Consider the following 24,390-nt stretch of genomic DNA (forward strand, 5'->3'; position numbering starts at 1 on the left):
TGCTCCCGTGGTTCTCTTCCCCTCGGCATGTTGGTGCTTCATGGAGGCCTGTGCCGGTTCCCCGTTGTAACAGCAGGTTCCCTCCCCTGCTCTCCTGCTTCCTCTTTCTGCAGGCTGCTCGCATGAAATGACTGCAGAGTGGTATCTTGGCTTGTGTTTCTAGCTAGTTACTCTGTCTCTCCGTATACATTCCTCCGGCATCTCTGATTTCTGCGGTATGTCTGGAGCTGATCAACTCGGACTCTCCAGACCCTCAACTGCTACTTTGCAGTCTACCTCGGCTGTGAGGCAGATGGACTGGAATTTCAAAGCCCTGCTCTTCCACATGTCAGTGGAGTAACTTTGGAAAATTCTTTAATGTTTTTGAGCCTACTTCTGCATCTTTCAGTGGATCTCCTACTATCTGTCTACTATCTAATTTGTTGCAGGGATTAGAGATGATGCATGCCAAATGCCAGTTTGGTACAAATACATGGTACATAACACGCCTTCCAAAATGGCAGCTTTTTTTATTTGGAGTCACATAGTCAAGTTGGCTTGGAGGGAAGTAGTTCCTCTTTTCAGAGTCACATCTGTCACTTTACCTGATCTGTGTCTATCCCCTGCTGTCTACCAGGGCCTAGGACTTACCACTTGTGTCTAAGGTGGCAGTGACAAGAGCTGTCAGGTGACTAATTTCACTGGACACTTCTCTGAGCAATAAGTGGTTGGGTAGCAACTTCAAATTTTCATCTGAAATAGAAGTATTGTGCTAAGAATAAGAAGATATAAAATGTCTATATGGCTGGAAGGAGGTAATTGTGTGTGCACTCTTCATACCGTGGTGGCCAGCTGGATGAGAAATGTCAGCTCAGCGTTAGCCGGGATGAGCCACAGTGCACATCTTCTTAGCAGGAGTTAATTCACTCTGTTCATCCCTCTCCTGTCATAGGAGGGAGCAGTATTGGATGGGAAAGAAGATCAAGTTCTTCATAATCTTGTATTTTACTCTTGCATTATCCATAGCGTTTTAATGTTAAATATGGAAGATGCTCAGTACAAATGTTAGTAGTTTCTATGAGAAGGAAAACTCAAGTAGTCTTACCCATAGGTCACATCTTACACATTTTTTCTCTATAAAAACACAAATGTAAGTAACTCTAAAAGGGAAACTGTTCATCTTGAACAAGTCTTGAGGTGACTTAAAGAATATGGATGCGGAAGGTTGGCAGCCTGTGATATCCATGTGCTGGCTTGTGCATTGCTGATCCCTGTTAGGCTGGCCTCTGCCCCCGGGCCACACTGCGGGGCAGGTCATGAGGTAGCTTTATTTGTGGTGCTACCGTTTGTTTATGCTGCATTATTTTTGGTCTCTGATTTCGTTTAACATCAGTGATGTGGCATTGAGGTACTGTCTTCAAACTCTTCACTGCTTATGTAGTTACACATTTTGTATTGCTAGGGAAATTGTTGGAATCCTGCTCATGTAGCCAATTGTCTTGTTAAGGGTTAGGGCTAACCATTGTACAGGCTGGGTCACCAGACCCCTCACATACCAGGCTGGGTCACCAGATCCCTCACACGCAGGTCCATAGGCTAGGTAATTGGGAAAGATCCCAGGAGCCGTTGGCAGATGACACGAGCTCAGTCCTCAGCTTCCTCAGTAGCAGTGGTGGCCTCTCGGAGCATCCCAGGAGCTCTGGCAGCAACAACTTCCAGCAGCAGTAGCAGCTTCCCTGTGCCTGCCTCCCCCCTCCCCCCAGGGGGTGGGGGCACTGCAGATCAGAGCCATTTGTCCTTTATACTTAAGTCTGATAACCCAGGACACCTGGTTGTGAGTCAGACAACCCAGGAACACCTGGTTGCACATGTGCAATTACATTAGATGATAACCAAGGAACACCTGGGCACATGTGCATATATACATCAAATGCTCAGCAAGATTCCGAACATCTGATGGACCCTGACCATTTATCTTCACTTTTCCTACACATTTCTTTACCTAAGATTGGATACTGATGACAAAATATTTAAAGGCTTAGTTATTTCTATATTGACAGACTTTTGGATATTTTTTTCTTCTGGTCTAAGTGTGTCCAGTGGGAGAGGAGTGCAAGAAAACATAGGCCTCAGGCCCCATCAGTTGATATAAAAGTGACACATACTTAAAACCAACCTGGGTCACTGAGCAGGTGCCTCCGTCTCCCACTCTTTGAGTCTTTTGTATTTGTGTATTTTACCAAGGTTACTTTCATTGTGCACTTTATGAAGTTATCTTATTATCTCATTTTACCTCTCAGTAGACTTGTGAGAGGACAGAGATGCCAAGATTCCTTTTGCCAGCAGACAGAGTCCCAGGATGGATGAGGTTTACCTGCATTAAATGAGGATGCTGGCTGTGGAATCTGCTTTCTGTTCCAGACCCAGTGGGGCAAAGGCAGGGGCACAGGAAAGAACAATATAGGTCTGATCCCTGACCTAGTGGAGGATACATCTAGTGGGAAAGTTACTGAATAAATTTTTATAGATAATCACTGTTGAGTAAATGCTTCAAACGAAAAGTATTGGGAACTATGAGAGGCATAATCTATTTGGGAGGATCAATGGAAGATTTCATTGAAATTTTAAGATTTCATTGCCTTTTTGTTAACAGTTCTACATTAAGCAAGAACTATGGAACATTTTAATATATTTATATACTTAATCAAAAACTATTTAATTTTAACACTATGTCATCATCAGAAGTTGATAAAGATTAACCATACCAAAGAATTAGAATAGGGCTAGAATTTTCATTTTAAGGTTTCTTCTCTGTTACTTTGATACTTTTATTGTATGTATCTTGAAAATGAATTTTAGTTTGGTTTGTTTAATCTGACAAATTAGGTAAAGAAAAAATTTAAACCTGCCTTAAGTCAGGTCAGATGATGTGTGTGCTTCTGCTCTATAAGACTGAACTGCTGACGATTTGGCGACGATGTATCCTTGGCTTTCACAAGTGGCACATGTCTCTTGAACCTCACTCATTCTTTTTAGAGACAATATAGGTTCAGTGTGAGGATCGTGGGCTCTGGAGTGAGCTGCCCTAAGTTTAAGCCCTGCCCTCCCACTTACTAGCTGTGTAAACTTGGGCAAGACCCTTACCTTTTTGGTTTCTCTGTTTCCTCATTGAGAGAATTGAGATAACAGTACCTTCTTTAGGGTTGCTGTGAAGATTTAAATGAGTTCACTTGTGCAAAGTGTTTAGAATTGTGCCTGACACTTAGTAAGCACTTAATAAGTTTCTTCTGCTGCTGTTTTATGACTACAAGTTTTTAGGTAAAGGGCCCTCTGAGTGCAGTGTAGCTGGAAACAAGAGAAAGAAACTGGTATATGCTTGGACTGAATCCAGGACCCTGGCCTTGTTAGCACCTTGTGCTAATTAAGCTAATACAGTCACCTTACTGTGGGGATAGGAATGATGATGCAATAAATGCAGATAGTAACATAAGTATCGTAGCTCTTGCCCCATTTTTTTTTTTTCCTTTTTTGTCTTTTTTCGTGACCGGTAACGGGATCGCAACCCTCGGTGTTGCACCCGCACCTCGCTCAGCCAGTGAGTGGGAACCGGTCTCCACATGGGATCTGAACCCTCGGCAGGAGCGCCGCCGCGCTCCCAAGCGGCGCACTCTTCAGTGCGCCACCGGGCCGGCCCACTTGCCCCATTTTTAATGATACAATCTCAACTCACTAACTTTTCATATAATATGCTCTGAGGTTTAAAATGTTATTTGTGATTTTTACAAAAAAGACAAATTAATTGATGGAGGTAATAATTTGACCTCTTTAAGCAGTTTTAGTCTCCTTTAACTTTCTATTTTCAAACGCCATCAACATGAATTAGACGATCTTAGAGAATAGCCACAAAAATATTTGATTTAAGTTTTGTTTTGCTTCACATTTCATGGTATTATTAGTGGAAAGAATCTAGTATTATAACTTAGTAATGTCAGATAGTTCTTGAACCCAGGAGGAGAAGGGAGACTATTCATGTTGAACAAGAAGAAATGCCAGGGAGCAATTAATCTATTCAAAAAGAATTTGTTGTGCTATCTTAGACAAAACAGGCTGTCTGCCCACAGTCCTCCATGAAAGGAGATGCCTGGAGTTTCTAAACTCACTTACACTTACAGAAGGAACCTGAGAAGTCACTTGATTCAATCTGTCTGTGTCACAAGAGGGGCCCTAAATGGTGATGGCTTTTCAGGAAAGATCGTGGTCTACCAAGAGGATTCTGGGGATATGAGGAGAAAGCCCTGATTTCTTACAGAAGAATATAGACTAAGTTTCTACATTAATTTGGGGGTGGAATCTCAGCTTCATGTGTAAAATGGATGCTGAGAAAAGAATATGAGTGCTAGGAAGGGCAGTGAATGTCCTTTTAAATCACTTTTTAAATGACAGAATCTGCTGTGAAAGCTGTATTCTGTCTCAGAAACCCTCTGGCAAATGGTGACAGAATTGTCTGCCTGGTGGAGATGAAGGAGACTTTGCACTGACAGAACTTAGAGCTGATTATGAATTCCTGTATACAGGCTGTAGTAATACTTATATTGGTAAAGCACAGGTTTGGTGTTTTTTATTTTTTGAATATAATTAAATCACACTAATTCAAGGCCATCTCATTTAGAAGTAACAATAGCTTAGAGTGGGTCTGAATTCAAGGTTATCTGAGGAAAGTTGTAAGGAAAAGATTAATTTTATAATCATTCTCAGACATTTTGCACATATCAGATTTTATGCTTTTATTCTGGGTATTTATGGGGGACAAGGCCAATTTTCATTAATGAAAAGTATGATTAAAAAATTTTTTTTTGTTTTACCTTTTACAGAAGCTTCAACTGTGTTGGCTAGTAAAAGGGAGTTTTGGGGTTACATTCTCTAATGAGATGACAATCTCCACAATACTAAGTATTATTAGTATAATACCTAGTATACTAATAATACTAAAAATATAATACCTAGTACACTAATAATGCTAAGGATATAATAAGTATTTCTGATACTTGTATATAAATAACTGCTTATTCAGGGTTTAATCATTATTGCTTCTCAAATAGTTAAAACAACAGCAAAAACCCTCTAAATCTTCTCTCTATTAATGACACTACTCTCCTTCATATTATTTGGCCTTGAATGGAAAACAGTGGTCATCTCTATTGATCCCCCACCCTGTATTATAGTGTGTCATGTGCTTTTACTTATGTTACCTCCCCACTTTATCCTAATAAAAACCCTAAGTTGGAGGTATGATTGTTCCCTTTTTATAGAAGAGGGAACTCCTTGTCTAGCACATTACTTGTAAAGAGCTCAACCTGGCATATGGTAATTTACTGTCAAGAGATCTTTTCAGCCTTCTTTCCAGATACTCCCATTTAGATATCCTGAAGTTCGGGCCAACTGCGCTGTTGTTCCGTGGGACCCACTCTCTCCTCACTTTGCATCCAATGTCACGTTCATGCCTTTGCTTCTTCTCTCTTCTTTTTCATCTGGATCAAAGCATAACAGGGCCCTTTTTTGTCTAGTTTTCCCCTTATCAGAACCTCTGCAACACTTACATTATGATATGCTGGCATCATTTAAAAAGACCTATCAATAATCCATTTTACAGATAAGGAAACTGAGGCACAGATTAAGCAATTTTCCTGGGGGCACAATCCTAGTAAATGTGGAAAACCAGTGCGGATATTGCTCTTACCCTTGTTTGGGTTTGATGGAGGACAACTTGGATCCAGAGAGGGACATTTAAGAGGATATTGTGGTCATCTAGATATCTGAGGCTTGGACTAGACAGATAGTAGTAGGAGTAGACAGAGAAAGATGGCTAGGAAAAATAATTAGAGAATATAAAATGGACCTGGAAATTGGATGGGAGTGTCTGAGAGAGGGGGTGGGGGGGTGGGAAGGATTCAAACAACAGTTTTTTCATGAGGTAGGTGGTCAGGCAAGGTCTCATTGAGAAGGTGTCTTTTTTTTTTTTTTTCTTCCTATACATTTAGTCTTAAACTTCACATTTGTTCCCAGCAGAACATTTGGGAATCAGTTAAAGGCAATTTCAGCTGGGAATAACCTGCAAGCTTAATATGTCTCTTGTAGGAGATCTGGTGCTAAGCAGTTTTCTTGCTGGTAAAATAGAGATGACACCTATCCTATGGGGTGGTTATTCATGACTCAAAGTAAAGAACCATGGTCCTCATACAGGCTTAGTAATGTTAGTTTCTTGTGCATTCATTCAGTACTTACAGCCTGCTGTGATGTGCTTAATATGGCTCTGGGGAAACAACAACTGACAAGGCCAAAATTGTCTCTCTTTCCAGTGAGCTTAGAGAATAAGGGAGATTGACCATCACCAAAAAATTATTTGATTAAAACTGTAACCAATCTTACAAAGGTGAAACCCAAGGAACTTGAGAGCAGGGGAACCCAACCTAATCTTGGGGCCCAAGGAAAGTGTCCCCAAGGATGTGACATTTTAGCTGAATATTTCAGAGTGAGTAGATGTTCCCCTTCCTACCTTCAGTTTCCATTCTGATATGTTTTACTAATTTGCTTAAGGCAAATCAGTAATCAGGACTCTTTAAACCACACCATTGCCTTTCTTGTCTAAATCTTTTATTTTTACAGGCAAATATATTCAAAAGGTCAAGTTCTGAACACGCATGTGGTGGAAAGAAATGATGCTGGGAGTCAAGGAGACTTGTGTTCTGCTCACTATCTGCTACTTTCTGCATATAAGCAGTTGAGCTAAATAGGCCTTCCTATGAACCAAACTTTTAGGTCAGCTCTGTGTGGACTTAGTCTAGCTGTGCTCTCTGGCATTTGCTTTTGTTATCCTCTGATCCATGAATTCCAAACCAGCCTCGACCAGAATTTCTTACAGTCACTATTCATGTGACCTCTTGATTGGCCCATCTTCTCAGGCCTCAGTGATGTTTCTGATGTTCCATGTAATATTAAAGACTTTTACCCGACACAGCTTTTTTCTTTACACTCTGCTTCTTTGAATTTTTTTTCACCTTTGATAGAGTAGCAAGCTGCTGTAGAATTTGTATTTTAATGTCCCTTGATCATCTTCATCAGCACTTATGAGATACCTCTTTTCTCAGCCTTGTAGACTGCCACCCAGTACGTGAAGTAGTGGCAGGAAGAGGGACTGTCATGGAGTGTCCAGGCCAGCCAGCACTTTTCAGACCAAGGCAAGCCCGTGGGGGGTTGCTGCCTCATTTACCTGAACAGTGGTGCTGATCCTGTAATGGACTTACATATGCTCACTTCTTCTTAAGCATGGCAATGCCATGACTTCAGCATGAAGAGCCAGCATTCAGTGAAATAGGTTTATAGTGATGGGCAAGTCACTTCAATTGTCTGAGCCTTAGTATCCATTCTGTGCAATGGAAGTTAAAATAATTTATTTTTGAGCAGATTAAATAAGGTAATGTATTTAGAAGGGGCTACCACTGTATTTATACCTAAGATCTCACAAATGTTTGTGAGTTTTAAAAATCCACTCCAGACTCAACTGTGGACAAGCTATATATCTCTGTATATTGCTATTATATTTATGAAACTAGGATCATAGTGTTTGTTCTTCACTGCCTTATGTGACCATGAAAGTCAGAAAATAGTGTGAGGAAAATGTTAGCACAAATTCACATGTGTTAGATTTTTAAATTTGAACTGAAAGCTTTTCTGGAGCAGCTGACTACTTTGAGGTTGGTGGAGCAAGGCATCCGTCCTTTGCTTTATTTCTCCCTTCTCCCCACCACCCCAATTTAGAAAAATTAGGTACGTTTTGGCCCAGCTTGCATTTGTCAAACTGGTGGAAGAAACAGCATGGGACCAGGAAAACCATTTCTATTTTAGCCCTTCTCAATGTTAACATGTCCAAAATAAAAGTATTCTTGAATTAAATGCTATGAACTAACCTCTTAAAACCCTAAACACTATAATCTCAGGTTTTATGCCAAGAGAAAGAGAAATTTAAAATAACAGTTTTAAATTGGTCATTTTAAATTCATAATATTTAGTGGCCAGTATACATGGGGAAAAATGTTCAGTCCTATTAATAATAAAAGGAATATAAAATAAAATGTTATTTTTTAAATGTAAAAGAAAGAGGAGGAGAGACATTGAATTGGACACCTTGTACAGGCTGTTAGAAGTATAAGTAGAGATAACCTGCCCCCCTCTAAAGCAATTTAACAGTGTTTATCAGGTGCTATAGAGATGTCAATGCCTTTAACACAGTAATTCCACTTCTGGGAACTTAGCCTAAGGAAGTAATCAGAAATCAGCATAAATATAATTAAAACATCAGGAACTTGGAAACAACCTAAATGTCCAACAATAGGGGATTGATTAAATGAAATATTAAAATATATGCAATGTGCTTTTCTGCCATTAAGAAAACTAGGAAAAAAATGATAGGGAAAAAGTTTATAAAATAATATAAAGTGAAAAAACCCCCTAATTGTCATGAACCTAGTATTTTGAAAGATAATCTACTTATACACGCACTGTGTGTGTTGTGCGTGTGTGTATGTATGTGTATGAGTGACAACTAAAAAAAATACGTCAGAGTAAAACATTATTGGGTGATGCAAGTGTTGGTTTTTAGTTTCTTATTCGTACTTTTGTATATTTTCCAAATTCTTATGTTTGTAATCATAAGAAAATCCATAATTTAAAGATGTACTAGTTTAGAATATCTTGTAGTAAAACAACCATATGAAAACATAGTGGGAATTACAATAGAATGCCATCAGTGACTTTTGATAGGATGGTGGGACTTGGTGGTGGTGGTTTTTAGTGTTTTTCTTTAATGTGTTTCTCTTCAGAAGATACCTTGTGTCAGGAAAGCAAATATAAAATAAATGCAGGAAAATACTTTATAAATCCATGCTGTATTTTAATGGAGGTAGTAATTTCTAGATAGTCTCTTGTGACTGTGGTTCATCTTGAGATTGATGAAAACTGTTAACAATGGTGGTAATGACTGATTTTTTTTTATTTCTGCAGATATTCCTGAAATTCCAGAAAGCATCTCATTCTGTAAAGCACTACAGATAGCTGACTTCAGCGGAAACCCACTGACTAGGTAACATTTCTGCTTACTTTTCTATCTATAGTACTAAAGATAATCTTTTTTGAGAGCCATGCAAATAACACAACCAGGTTATCCATCCTGGGGGTACCTAGATGGATCACTCTCCTTATCAGAGATGGTTGACTTTCACAGATATTTATTTATACATAGCTCTGTGCAATAAAAGACAGAGGGTGCTATTGATAGAAACATTGACAGGATATTGTAGAGGAAAAGGGGAGGCACAGAGGAGTGTACAAAACAGGAGTGCATCTCTGATCAATATGAAGAATTGTAGTAGTTTATAAATCTGCTATTGATCTGTCCTATCTTATGAGTTCTAAATGCCCAGCGAGCCTACACCATAGTTATCCAATGAGAAGTTCTATTAGTTATTTTTTCTTCTTAAATAATGAAACATATTTACTATCTCAACTTTCCTCTAACTCACCGTAACAACATCAAAACCCTGTCAGCACCATTTTTTCCTTACTTTAACAGTAGCTGTGGGGATTTCTTTGAGTTTATCCCTCCAGATAAAGCCACCTGTCAGTGTTGTACTACTTATTCCAGATTTGCCCTTTCTGGTATGACATGACACAGCATGCTGCATGGGCATGGCTGAGGGGCATTGCTGGAGCCTGTCTTTGTGGCCCCTGGCTTAGTCATGAGTCCACTGACCACTGGCTTCCAGGCATCCGTGTTGCCAGGATAACTAAATTGGTGCCCACATGGCAATGTAGAGACTGTTCGTAGGAGTCTGTTCTAGAGGTCTCTCTAGGCCAGATGGGTCCATTTCTAAGATTTCTCAAGACTCTGTAAACAACCTCAGAAGAAAGGTACTTCTCCCTTCCTTTTCTTTTCTTTTCTTTTTTTTTCTTTTGAGATTGAACTGAAACTTGGAATTCCTCTTACCCATTTCAAAATTGCTTGGGACTTCTTGGGTATGGAGTGCTGGGGGATCCCTTATTTCGTTTTGTTTTTCTCATACTTTTTAAAGGAGTAAATGTGTTTTTAAAAATGTTTCTGGTTTTCCTTTTCTGTATTTCAGTGATTTAGTTTTTTACATTTATTACTGAAAAATAGTAAGCTAGTAAGCAGTTACCTAACAGGTTCGAAACTCATTTCTGTCTTCATCTTAATCCTAACCATCTTCCATACCATAGTCTCTCTTCTTAAATCCTCCTGTAGCTTTATCCCTGTAAGATAAAGTCAGAGCTCCTTGATGTGCTGTGCGAGTTTCTGCCAGCCCCACATGACCATGGCCTCCTTCTTCACCATCACTGCCCTTGGTGGCCTGCGTCAGACGTCACTCTCTGCTGTAATATAGTGCTCATAGTTAGTTCATTTTGTGCCCCTCTCTGCTTGACTATATCCACTATTTCACCCTTGTTTAAGATGCAATTCAAACATTACCCATTTTCAGGAAACGTTTTCTGATTACTCCCCATGGGTTCCTCCTCTAGGCTTTCCTAATGCTCTGTATTAGTCCGTTTCTGTTGCTTATAACAAAATACCTGGAACTGGGTGATTTATGCAGAAAATGAAATTTATAGCTTACAGTTTCAGAGGATAGGAAATCCAAAGTCCAGGGAACACATCTGGTGAGTCTTCTTTGGTGGTGGCTTTACAGCAATGCAGGATCTCATATGGCAGAAAATGGTGGAGCAGAGAGAGAGTAACATCCTCGTTTACTTTCCTTTCAAAGCCCTCCAAACCACGCCCCCGACCATCATTTTTAGCCTATTCGCTAAGGCATGGTCCTACAATCTAATCACCTCTTCAAGGCTCCACCTTTCAATTACCATAATAGGATTTCCCACCCTCGACAGTTACAGTGGGGATTTAATCTTCAGTGAGGTTGGGGGGGCAGCCAGTCTACAGCACAGTCTCTGTACTTTTCTCTTTTTCTGTTTTTTTTTTTTTTTTTTTTTCCTTTTTGCCTCATGTTATATCTTGATACCCTTTCCTCCATCCCTTCTCAGCCACACATTCCCATGATCATACTCTGAACCTCACCATTACCAGAAACAGAGTCTCGGATTCATACATTCCATTCTTTTTCTTTCTCCTTTCCTCTTCAAGTCTTCCCATGGGGAAGATATTTACAAAACCAAACAGAATCTCTGTTTTTTTTTTTTTTTTTTGTCCTTTTTGAGACCGGCCACACCCTGCTCAGCCAGTGAGCGCTGTGAGCACACCGGTCATCCCTATATAGGATCCGAACCCACGGTGGGAGCACTCTTGCGCTCCCAGCACTGCACTCTCCCGAGTGCGCCACGGGCTCAGCCCTATACTTTTTTCATAATAAATTTACATTTAAGTTATTCTTTTGACAAAGACTCCCCAATTGGACTGAGAAATTTGCTTGTGTTCCTTTATTATTTATTATTGTACCTCCAACCCTACTATAATTCCTGGTATGGAGTAAGTGCTGGATAAATGTTTATTGAACTGAATTAAGCTTAAGTCAGCTTATAGAGTTAGGTAAGCCAGGAAGTTCTCATTATGCTGCTGAATTTTTTAAACCACTCAGTTGCTTAATCCCCTTTTCTGTTTCTTTAATTTTACTTTTCTAATGTCTCCTGACATTTGACTTTACCATTATCTCAAGATTCTCAACTAGAACACACCCAGATTGTATGAGGCTTTACTTGTTTTTTAATCTGGGCCTCATCTTTGGCAGGTTTCTTAAAGTAAAGCCATTTTAATTTGGCAGGTGCCCTGTTTTAAAGAATTAAGACGGTATCGGTGAGTTGAAGGAACATTAGAAGTTATTTAGCTTGGCCTACTTATTTTGTGGCTGAAGAAATCAAGGCTCAAATAGGTTAAATGACCTTTCACAATCACATAGCTAGTGGGCGGAAGCTCGCACTACGGTTCATTTCTCCCAACCTTAAGTCTGTGCTTCCTCATCACATCATACTGTTTTGGCTCTTTCTGTCAATAGCCAGTAAAAAACAAGTCAGCCATTTAAAAATGCATTTCCCTATGTTTAAAAACATTTTAGCTAGTTTTAAAATTTGAAAATGATATATATTTTCTGGTAAAATCTCAGGCAGAAGAGATAAGTTGCATCTTTTGAATTGTAAGTATAAACCTTTCTTTGTTACTTCGTTAACTATTCTTAAGAATATATTTCAGTGATTTTAAACATTCCAGTTAGTACCCTGATCTTGTGGGCCTGAATTTGTTTTGAAGTTTGGACTTAACCTGTATTAAATGTCAAATTGTAATGTAGGATTTGTTTTTTGAATAAAAAAGAAACTAGAAAGAGGAAAGTGAAAAATTCTACTCTAGAGACTATCAAAAGTCTCTCCCCCACTGAAAAAAGGAATCATATGTTCTGTTGTTTATATTAGCAGAGTTATGTGTCTGTATTGCATCTTATTTTAGATGCAATGAGATCTTTTTGCTTTTGGTTAGATTTTTTTTCCTCCCTAAATACTGGGAACCATAGAAATATTGAAACTCACCTTCCTTTGTAAATTTTAAATAATGACTTTATTTTGAAGTCTTGCTATTCTGTAGAGTTTAAGGGATATATTAAGAACTTCTTTTTGTGTAGAACATAGTGAAACATATAATTATCTCAAGCAATTGGCATCTTAAACTGAATTAAAAGAAAAAAGTTAAGGAAGTAGCAATTGGCTGTCAGCAGATCAATTCTAAGTAACCTATAGCTTTGTTCTGGGTATTATAAGCTACGGGAAGAAAAATTATTGAGCAGCTGTCCTGTGTGTCCTGTGTTTTATAATCTCATGGGCTGACAATTTTCTTAGGTATTTTCACTCTTAGGCACTTTTAGCTGCTGTAACAATTTGTTTTCTTTCATAGAGCACCCAGTAGTTCACAATATTTTTTGCCTTTATTCTTAGAGCTTGCATATCTTTCCTCTTTGATTATTTCTGGATCACCGTATCAACAAGTATTTATCATGCCCCTGTATTCCTATTAGGTAGACGAAGTCTTTGTTCTTTTCTTACGAGTGTATTACATCTAGGAAGACAAGGCAAACATGCCATATATAATATAATTTTTAGGAGGTGACTTCAATTAGCATATAGAAGAAATCATCATATTTATGCTTATAGTATACACTTACTTCTCTTTTTTAATTAACAACATTTTTTTTTAGGTTGCCAGAAAGCTTTCCTGAATTACAGAATTTAACATGTCTTTCTGTAAATGACATCTCACTGCAGTCTCTGCCTGAAAATATTGGCAAGTAAGTTTTTATGTGAAGTTCGTGTGTATCAGAGTGAAAGGGTGTTACTATCATTAGCTCCACCCTCTTCCCTTTTACAGCTCTTATTTTTCTACTCAAAAAGCTGGTTTACCCATTCTGCAATATTGTCTTTGAGAGAGGCCATAGCCAGCCTCCTGTGTTTTTGCATCCTATCACCCCTAAATTTTAATGGTTAAAAAGGGTGCTACTGCTTGTTACTAGTAAAAGGCCTAATTTGTTTGAAAGCTGTCTTTAAACTGATGGAATCCAAAGTAGTTAATTTAAGCAAAGTAGCATGTGTCATATAGGTGGCTAGTAAATACTTTTAGAAACTACCACTCAGTAATTTTAAACCATGTTCAGGAGGAGAGCCAACAAATGACTCCACTGAAAACTTAAGTATGTGCCCATGAACAATGCTGTGTCTGACAGTATTTGTGAGCTGTAGACCTGAGGTTAGGGAATAAGAATGGTTTGTTTGGAGAGCAGGAGAGGGATTGGGAGAGGGATGGAATGGGATGGGCACATTTCCACATTGTGGGGTTAGAGGTTGTGGAGGACTTAGCCATAGCAAGAAATAGAATCTTTTGAAGAAAATGTCTGCTGGTGAAATAAATGTTCTGTTATACATTCCACAGATGAATTAATTGAATTATTTTAGGAGACCTTTTCAGTTCTCCAGGACATGCAGTGGGTTAAATCAGGTTGATGTAGTGGTTCATACTTAATTACTTAAAATGAAAGCCTTCTTGGCTGGCCTAATCTGGTAGACCATTTGTTCCCTAGCGTCATATATGATTTTCCTTGTGTTTACCTGTTGTAAGTTCTAAGATGAAACAGAAACTTGCTCTTTGAGAACTGAAGTAAGTGGCTGAGTGCAGTCTATCTGACATGTCTGTTCTGCAAAGGTTCTCTTTCCAGAGATGTATAGAAGTTTTCAACACACAACTTTTCCCCCATCCTTTCCCTCCTGTGCAGGTGGAAGACAACTTGCTGATCCCTGTTTCAGGCAGCAAGTTGGCATTTTTCTGAGGAATATACTGATGTTTTAACTTTGTGCCAGTAAATTTGCTGATTAAGAATTGTGCCCTTAAATTCTCAAGAGTGGAAGGAGATAGGAAGCCTCCGCTATACCCTGGGTTTATGGTATCAGTTCCAGAGGAAGCAACAATATTCTATTGTGGACTTCATGCACTTACACTTCTTTCACTGTATAAAGTTTCACATATTTATAGTTTAAAAATCCTTAAATTTAATAGCCATTTAAACTCCTAGACTAACACCGTCTTCGTCTTGCTCCTCAGTGTCTCTGGAATTTTATCCCCTTGGTACCCTCCCTCTCATTCATTCTCAGCCTACTGCTGCCCAGGTGGTCATCCCTTGTAGCCCCTGATTCTTACCCCTCCCCCCCTTTCCTGTTTCATGCCGTTTTAAAAAAGGTTTAATGCTTTGAGAGAAAATATGTTCTTTTTAAACCAAAGTGCCCCTCTCATCCCTACTGTATTGTTTAATGGAAAATGTTATTTAGTAATCATTTTAGAATAAATTACAGTAGTCCTTATCCCATCTTTTCTGTTTATATTTGTACCTGTTTTTGTCAATGTTCAGGATTTCTTGTGTATCTGCACTTTCTATTGATAGTAAGATTAGTGTATTTTATATTGTTTTTAGTTTTAATCAGCTTGTGTTACTATTAAAGCATTATGTATACTGATGGTTTCCAAAATAAAGTGCCACTTTGAGCCTGATATTAACTGAGCCTTCTTAGGTCAGTTTGTGAAATTAAATGACAAATAGAGAGTTTTCTATTACCAGTTGTTAATAATTTTATTACTATAGCAAGAAACTGTATGATTTCTTCTCATTGGATTTAAGATTTATGCATGCTCAAGTAGCAGGCTGTTCTCCCTTAGTAGAAAGAAACAAAGAATAAACTCCTCCTTGGAGGAAGAAGATTAGGCACCCCTGGTGTCCTAGACCACGCTGAAAAGGCACTCGAAATAGCTGAAATAGTGAATTGTTGAGTAAATCTCAAACATGCATAAGTATACTACATTTTAAGCAGGTCTTTATTTGAAACTTATAAACTTTCCTTATGGAAAGGGTTCTTCAGGTTTTCAAAGGATTCCTAAATGGTTAAGAGCATTTAAAGTGTTTAGTTAACCAAATATTTAGGAAGCAGTACAACTTTTTTTCTTTCTTTTTAGTTTCTTATTTTATTTTTTATTGTTACATAGTTGATTATATATATCTGTGGTGTACAGAGTTGAATATGTGTGTAATACGTGATGCTCAAATCAACATAATTAGTATATTCAACATTATACAATGCAATTGTTTTTTGTGGCAAGGCAGATGGTATGATCTCCTTCATTCCACTTGCTTTCCAACATGCGTAGGTAATCAAATTAGAGTTCTGGAAGCTTTGTGCTAGGACCACATTAGCCTGTGCCTACATAGTCACTTTTTTGGCGTAATGCTGTATTTTCAGTTTCTACAAAAAGTTGTTATAAATAAACAACTATGAAAAATACAGCTTCTGTTCTAAAACCTCTTAATGAGGAATAATTATTGTTCATTAATATTGCTTAATTTTTTCGATGTAATGAGACATTAGAGAGAGAAAAAAATTATATTTTGGGATAAAATGCTTTACCAAAAGAACTGGTAAGCTTCTTTCTTTTTAATAACAGTTCTGACATTTATCACATTTACTTTTCTGCCTTTGCTGCCAGAAAGCTTAGAGCTAATTGTGGTGCTCATTTCTGTGTGATGACGAGAACTGGGGAGTGGGGGAGAGGCATCGATGACCATTGCAATAGGGGGAGTGCTCCGTTAGGCACATACACTGTCTCATTACAACACCCTCACTCTTAAGGGCAGCGTTCACTGCCTTGAACTTCATTAGCTTCCTCTGTCAAATGGGGGTAAGTGGTGTGCCCAGCTTCACATCACTGGTGGGTGGTAGAGCCGGCATTTGAACTTGGTTTCTTCCTTGATGGTGCTGCATTTTCTTACCACATGCTTCTCATAATGAGCACATTAGTTTCTTCCTCCCTTTCATGGCCCTAACTTTCTATTTCATCAACCTTTTTATGTATTTGCAATTTTTACAGGCCTCTTTAAATCCTTTTTAAAAAAAGTTGCGGTAAAATTAAGTAAATGACTTCATATATCACTGAATAGGTTGGTTAGCACGAAGGGCAGCAGTGGAGGAGAAGGGAGACGTGCAGTGAGGGCCTTAGCGAGGAGGGCTCCAGGTCTTGGATTGGCCTTAAGAAAACTATCTGAATAAAATATTTGATTTTTTAGAGTTGCCCTTGGAAACAGCGCATAGTGAACAATGGCTTTTTACTTCGCTATCACTAAAAACACTTGGAAGATTTCACTGGTAAAGCAAGGAAGGATAAATTTGCTGTAAGGAGTTTTTAAATGTTAGTACAGTACAGAATGTGAATGAATTTGTCTTCTAAAAGAGCAATTTGATACTGAAAATATTTTTCTTAAGTCAGTTGTATTAATTTTTATTCCAGTAAGTCACTCACTACATTTTTCACTTTTCAAAAGTGAGTTACCCAGTGGATGACATGCTATTGTGTATATGAGGGTACTTCAAAAAGTTTATAGGAAAATAGAATTAAAAGATAATATAAATCTTTCCATGAGCTTTTTAAAGTATCCTCATAGAGAATCCTAAGGAATCCACAGGAAAACTATTAGAGCTAATAAATGAATTCAGCAAGATCTCAGGATACAAGATTAATCTATAAAAATCAGTTGTATTTCTGTACACAGCATTAAAAAGTTCTGTTTACAAAGCACCAAAGAATTAAATACATACGAGTAAATTTAATAGAAGTGCCACACAAGTACCCTGTAAACTACAAAACATCATTGAAAGAAATTAGAGAAGACCTAAATAAATGAAAAGATATCTGTTCATGGGTTAAAGACCATATGGTTAAGATAGAAGTACTCTTCAAATTGATCTACAGGCTCAACTTAATCCCCACCAAAGTCCTAGCTGGCTTTTTATCAAGAATTGGCAAATTAATCCCAGAATTTATGTGGAAATGTAAGAAACCCAGGATAGCCAAAATAGTCTTAAAGAAGAAGAGCAGAGTTGGAGTATTCATATTTCCTGATTTCAAAATATATAGTAAAGACTGTGTGGTACTGGCATAAGGATAGACATACAGATCAATGTAATAGAATTGGGAATCCATAAATAAAACCTCACATTTATGGTTAATTGATTTTGACAAAGGTGTCAAAAAAATTCAGTGTGGAAAGAATAGTCTTTTCAACAAATATTGCTGGGACAACTGAATATGCACATGCGAAAGAATGAGATTATACCCCTACCTCATACCACATTCAAAAATTAACTCAAAATGGATTGGAGAGCTAAATATAAGAGCTAAAACTATAAAACTCTTATAGGAAAACATGGGATAAGTCTGTGCAACATTGTATTAAGTAATAGTTTCTTAGCGATGACACCAAAATTCCATGCAACAAAAGAAAAAATCGATAAATTTGACTTCATCAAATTTAAAAACTTGTGCATCAAAGGACACTCTCAAAGAAATGGAAAGACAATCCATAGAATGGGAGAAGATTTTTGCAAATCATGTATCTGATGTGGGTCTAGTATCCAGAATATATAAAGAACTCTTACAATTCAATAATAAAAAGACAACCCAACTAAAAATGGGCAAAGGATTTGAATAGACATTCCTTTCAAGAAGATATAGAAATGGCCAATAAGTATATGAAGTGATGACCACCATTATTAGTCATTAAGGAAATGCAAATGAAAACCACAGTGAGATATCACTTCACATCTACTAGAGTGATTATAACCAAAATGATAAATGATGATGAGTGTTGTCAAGGTTGTGGAGAAACTGAAATCCTCATATGTTATTGGTGGGTCTGTAAAATGGTGCAGCCCCTTTGCAGAGCAGTTTGGGCAGGTCCTCCCTCAAAAAACTGAACATAGTTACCATCTGATCCAGCAGTTCTGCTCCTAATTATATATACCCAAAAGAATTGAACACAGGTCTGCACAAAAACTTGTACATGAATGTTCATAGCAGCATTATTCATAATAGTCAAAAGGTGGAAACAACTCAAATTTTCATGACTGAGTAAATGGATAAACAAAATGTGGTATATCCATACAATGGAATAGTATTTGGCCCAAAAAAGGAATGAAGTATCTGCTGTATGCTATAACGTAGATGAACTTTGAAGACATGTTAAGTGAAAGAAGGCAGACACAAAAGGTCACATTGTATGATTCCATTTATGTGAAATGTCTAGTACAGTCAAATGCATAGAGACAGAATTTAGATGAATGGTTGCCAGATGCTGAGAATGTGGGGATAGAAAAAAGAATGACTTCTAATGGGTATGAACTTTCTTTTTGGGGTGATGAAAATTTTCTGGAATTAGTGGTGATGTTTGTATACCTTGTGAATAAATATATTAAAAAGCACTGAACTGTACACTTTAAAAAGGTGAATTTTATAGTTTATGAATTATATCTTAAGGAAAAAAAAAAAGAATGGACCTCAGGCAGACTTCAAGCTGGTACTGCTGAAGGACGATGTTATAGCTGGACCTTGCCTAGTTTATTCTGACAGGAAATACTCTGTTAATGTGACCTTATGAGTAATGTGCTGAGACCATTTTGTCTAGTTACTTGCATCTAGTGGTCAGGCAGTTACACACAGCCAATGTCTCCAAAATGCTCAGGTGACATAGAGCGGGAGTAGAGGTTGGGAGGACACAAAAACCCCAGTGGGAATTGATGGAAAATTTTGAGGATCTGAAAAACCTATGTTTCTGAGAGCATGCTGCTTTGTCTTTAACTCTCTCCATGAGTTTCAGCATCCTTTGCCATTAAAGAAACTAATACCCTCAGAAAAGAAGTTAGCCAAATATCTGTAAACATCTGTACTCCCTGTTTAATTAAAATTTCTCCACAAAAAATAGCATTTAGAGGAGAAAGAATATAAGTAATGAACCACTACAGTACCCCAAACAGTTGTCAGTCACTCAATAGTTATTATCAACATTTAATTACTATATGACAATTTGCTGGTGGAAGTAGAGCAAGTGAGTAGGCCCTAGGTTCTCTGGCAGATTGAACTAGGACATGTGGGTCTGATTTTGTGTCTGCTGACCTTAGGAATGGTGACCTTACTTTGAGAGGGCTTAAACTGAGGGCTAACAAGGCTTGGTGCTAGGCTGCTTACCTGTATTGTGTTAGGAGTGCATGCTGCCTAAGAGGAGTTAAATCTTCTTTTTGAAAACTATTACTATATTTAATGCTCTTTTTGGAGGCCTGGGAATTACTATAAAATATTTATTGTTCCAGAAACAAAGATTTTAAAAAAAGTTTTCCAGAGCATAAGCACCACAAGGAAATTTATAAACAGATTTTTTTTTTTTTTTTAAAAGATGACCGGTAAGGGGATCTCAACCCTAGGCTTGGTGTTGTCAGCACCACGCTCAGACAGTGAGCAAACCGGCCATCCCTATATAGGATCCGAACCCGGGGCCTTGGTGTTATCAGCACCGCACTCTACCGAGTGAGCCACGGGCCAGCCTTAAACAGATTTTTAAAATACTAATTTGGTATTGAAAGAGCACAAATACTATGAATGTGTAAGCAACTCCCCCTTTCCCCATCAATATTGTTTTCCCTAATCAAATACTGTTGTGATAATGTTTGTAGATTTTAGATTTTAATGGTTTTGCATCGCTGTTTGTTTAACTTAATTTTGGCTGCCAAAATGGGAGAAAAAATCCAAGTGGATTAAAAAGGGTTTTCAAAACATAGTGGAGAGCAGATGTAAATTCCTTAAAGTAACCACTCATCCAGTCCCTGAAATAGAATCCTAAAAATACAGTTGTCCTACATTCTGACTTACAAAACAGTGTAACTTTTGTCCCTGCTATTATGGACTGTGTAAAAATTAAGTATGAGTGTTCTGAGAAGAAATGCTTCATGTCCTCTTCCTGTAGGAGCTTGTTAGGTGTTGCCCATCCTCCTCCTTTGGTGGTAAAGAAGGTAGGAGTGACAGGAAGGATAGAAAATGTTTTTTGTAAAAGGAAGATGAGGTCATTTCAGTAGTATTGCAGAGAAATTTTATTTGTCAGAAATTAAAATTGAAGGGCAATGTGTCTGTTAATAGGAAACTTTAAAAAAAATTAAGGCATATATGGAAAGTGAGATACTGTGCAGTTGTTAAAAATATATATATCGATAGGAAATAAGACAAAAATCTCTTAAGTGAGGAAAGCAAAGTGCCAGATATGTATAGGATGCTGCCTTTCTACTGAAAAAAATAAGACTACATATTCATACCTGCTTGTCTTTGCGTAAAAAAAAACTGGATGAGTACATATGAAGTTTTTAAAAAGGTCATTTCCCGTGAAAATGATCTTGGTGGTGGGAAGCTGGATTTATGGGGAACAAAGGTGGGAGGAAAACTTTTTACTCAGTATCTTGTTTTGAATATATGTAAGTGTATTATCTATTCATAAAATTGACTTACCACCTCAAAAATGAAAGGCAGCAGAACAGAGTGGTTAAAAATGCAGTTTTTCCAGGGAATCCTGGCTTTTCCACTTACCAGTTGTGTGAGAACTTGTTCAAGTTCCCTCTCTGTGCCTCAGTCTTCTCATCCATAAAGTTAGTTCTTATAAAGCAGTTACAGCAATAACTGTCATATACTAAGTTACCAGTATCATTATTAGTAGTAGCACTATTCAAGACTAATAATTCTCTTATTGCATCTCAAGTGTCTATTTTTTAAAAAAAACCACATTTGTAAAAGTATTGGAAATACCTGATGCTTTCTTATGTCTCTATAATATCCTGTTTTAACTGAAGTAACAGATATATGCATGGGGAGTTTGGGTCTCTTTGTCTCTCTCAGCCTAGTGATTAAGAGCTTGGACTCTGAAGTATGTAGAATTAGGTTCAAATTCTCCACCCAACACTTCTCAGTAGTGTATTCTTTGCTGTAAGAAATGTGAAGATGTTTGAATTGAATTGAATAGGTTGTCTTGATGGGGGCAGGCACTGTCCTGAAGTCTTGATTGAAGATGCTTTGTTCTAAAAGACCAGGAAAGGAGATTATTCATTTGTTCATTTTTGTATTAACATCTGTGGTCCAATTCTGCATTTATGCAGATCCCGTTTTATGTCAGCTGTTACTACAATAGCCTAGAGAACCACATTCTGGAGTGGGCTGGTGGGGTTCTGCATTTTGGTCTAGGATTATCCGAAGCAAGCTACTGATAAGAACCCATGGTTTCATTCTAGAATCAGTTAATGGTACTCTAAACTGAGAATGACTTGTCCAGATTATGCTGTGAGGTTTGGACTCAGACAGGACTTGGGAGTCTGTAGTCAAAGCTGTTTCTTCGCTTTCTATTCCTTCTCGTCCCATGGGTCACCAGTTATGGTTAATGTATGGTAAGTTTAAAATCTGGCCAATGCCAGCACCTCACCGTCTGTAGGGCCTGTCCGTCGAGGAGGTTTTCAGTAGTTGTGATGACTGCTGTGATTAACACCATCTTGTAGCAATCTTTCTGAAGACCCTCACTCAAGGCACACGCACTTGTAAGGTACCCAACTGCAAGGGCTGTCTCAAGGAAATAAAGCAAAAAACTGCTTCTGTTAACTTGAAAGGAATATATATATTCTGCCCTAGTTGCCATAAGAGATATGGTTATATATTTTTATTTTAGAGGAAATCAAGTAGTGAAGCACCTCAGCCAAGCAAATCCAGACAGTTAGTGAGCGGCAGGCCGGAATTCCAGCCCGGGCCTTGGGCCTCTCAGACTTTGCGTGCTCTTTTTAGAGTTGCTTTCATCAGTGGTTCCATGGAGTCTGACTGTAATCTCCAAGTATTTTATTTTAAATAGTTTAAAATAGTGGGGAAACATTACCTCAGAAAGACTCTTCTTTTCTATACCTTAAGTTAAATTTAGTTTCAAATGGTTAAAAAAATATGACCTTTTTTTGTTGTCAGTGTAGCACCCTTACATCCACTTTTTTTCCTACTCTCCAAGAACAATGGAAACTAAGAGGTTTTGTAGCCAGAACTGTCTTATATAACAGGATATGTTATTTGGGTACTAGCATGAAAGGGGTGGGAACTACGCCACAAACAGGTTGGCATTTTAAAAGTATTTTTGCTGAAATGTTATTTGCTTGTAGTAACTGTGGCCTATGCCTTTTATCCTCAAGACAAAATTTAACATAAAGCAGCAAAAATTCCAGTGTCCCTTGGTGTGGTTAAAAAGGTAAGACTTATGCGTGCACCCAAAATTAAGAGGTGTGTTAAAAATTTAAACTAGAGAATTCCAAGAATGGAGAGCCCTTGGGATGCCTCAGGCATGGGGTGAGGGCAGGAGCTTTGGCATTCATCTAGGTTTGAATTGTGGCTTTGCCTTTTGCTAACCAGTGGACCTGACACAAAGCCGCACTCTCCTAACTGTGTCATTGTAGCATCATCGGTGTAGCATCATCAACATACTGGGTCATTACTGATCGAGTGAGATGAAGTGTGGAAGGCGTCTCCTGCTTTAGCAGAGTCCCCTGCCTGCGGCTCTTCCATGTTTCAGGTGGAAGATGCTCAGACCAAGGCTGCGGAAAGATGGTGCAACACTCAGCTTGCAGGACTGTGTGAAACTGCTTTTTAATACACTTTTGGTGATGCCTAACGAGTAGCGTATTTGAAGCAAAGAAAGTCCTTTTCCTTCTTTTCTTAGCAGATTTCCTTAGTTTGTCAAAAATAGGTGTGACAGTAATGGATGTTGAATGGGATAAAAATGACAATCCTAACAGTGATTTTAAAAATCCAAATGTGAAAATAGCCAAGGGATTGCCACTTCCTCAGGAAAACTGGCCAGGGGTTACATGAAAATTTAAAACAGAAAACAAAGCCCTTTGTTTTTGAATTTGTACTTTTACTTTCAGGGTGTTACTTAGCACCATTATAGATAATTGCTTTTGGAAGGAGATACTGGGTGGTGTGCACCTCACTGTCCTTCCCTTCCCCCTTGTTATTTCTTTTACATAAATACTTGGTCTAGAGAAAGTAGAATTAGATTTCTACAGCTTCCCACCTTGTTACATTTATTTGAAGAATGTTTGTATTAATTTATTAGCAGAGATTTTGATTTTTTAAAAAAAATATTTGAATTTTATTTGTTTGCTCTTGCTTTAATTATGAAAACTATTATTTAATTTTCTAAAATTGGTGAAGTAGAAACAGAATTCATCCATTTCATGGTACAGTTAAAATATATTTTCTGGCAAACAGGAGTTAACCATGTATTATACTGTTTGCTTAAATCAAATTTACATTTTCTGATATTATGAAACCAGTTTTGTTAGTACATGTAATTCTGGCTTTTTTGTTGGAAGGAGGGAGAACAGAGGATTAAGGCAGATTAGAGTGTTGGGATAACATTTGACTCCTTGTGTTCTGTACGCTCAGAAATAAAATTCCTCCAAATCTGGGTGTTACTATGGTGACATTAGCAAAACATGAGTTTTTGGGTGGTATAGAGTTTAGCGTGGTGCCTGTTGGGGTAATAGATGAGTCAGTTATTTTCTGAATCAATAGGTTGTGCAAATGCTAACATAACTAGGGTGTGTGAGGGTTTCTGGTGATGTAAAATTGCCACTGACTGTCAAGATTTGACCCAAATAATCAGTCTCTGGGGAGAACATCTGTCCCATTTTACCATGCTTCTAATAGGCTGGATTACACCTGAGAGGCAGAAGAATCTGCTGAAAAGAATATCATTCTACGGTTAAATAAGAATGAGAGCAGCAATATTAACAGCTACCATTTATTAAATCAGTCTTGTGTTCTAGGCAACGTGAAAGGTGCATTATTACATTATCCTAATGCATTTAATTGGAAGTTATTCCCCTAGTGCTGTGGCCACTTGCTCTGTAAACTTATGATCTTTTTTTTTTTTTTTTTTTTTTTTTTTTTTTTTTGTCTTTTTTCGTGACCGG

At 37.9% G+C, this 24,390-nt stretch overlaps 1 protein-coding gene across 1 annotated transcript in view; it reads left to right on the forward strand.

Moving 5' to 3' along the window:
- LRRC1 (leucine rich repeat containing 1) overlaps window positions 1-24,390 on the forward strand; it is a 125,861-nt gene that overhangs the window by 68,643 nt on the left and 32,828 nt on the right. Inside the window, exons 3-4 of the mRNA XM_008576252.1 lie at window positions 9,037-9,115; window positions 13,242-13,331. Of these exons, the coding sequence (XP_008574474.1) occupies window positions 9,037-9,115; window positions 13,242-13,331 (169 nt within the window). The remainder of the gene's footprint in view (window positions 1-9,036; window positions 9,116-13,241; window positions 13,332-24,390) is intronic.

Source organism: Galeopterus variegatus, unplaced genomic scaffold (genome assembly GCF_000696425.1).
Source record: "Galeopterus variegatus unplaced genomic scaffold, G_variegatus-3.0.2 Scaffold1317, whole genome shotgun sequence".
Lineage (NCBI taxonomy): Eukaryota > Metazoa > Chordata > Mammalia > Dermoptera > Cynocephalidae > Galeopterus > Galeopterus variegatus.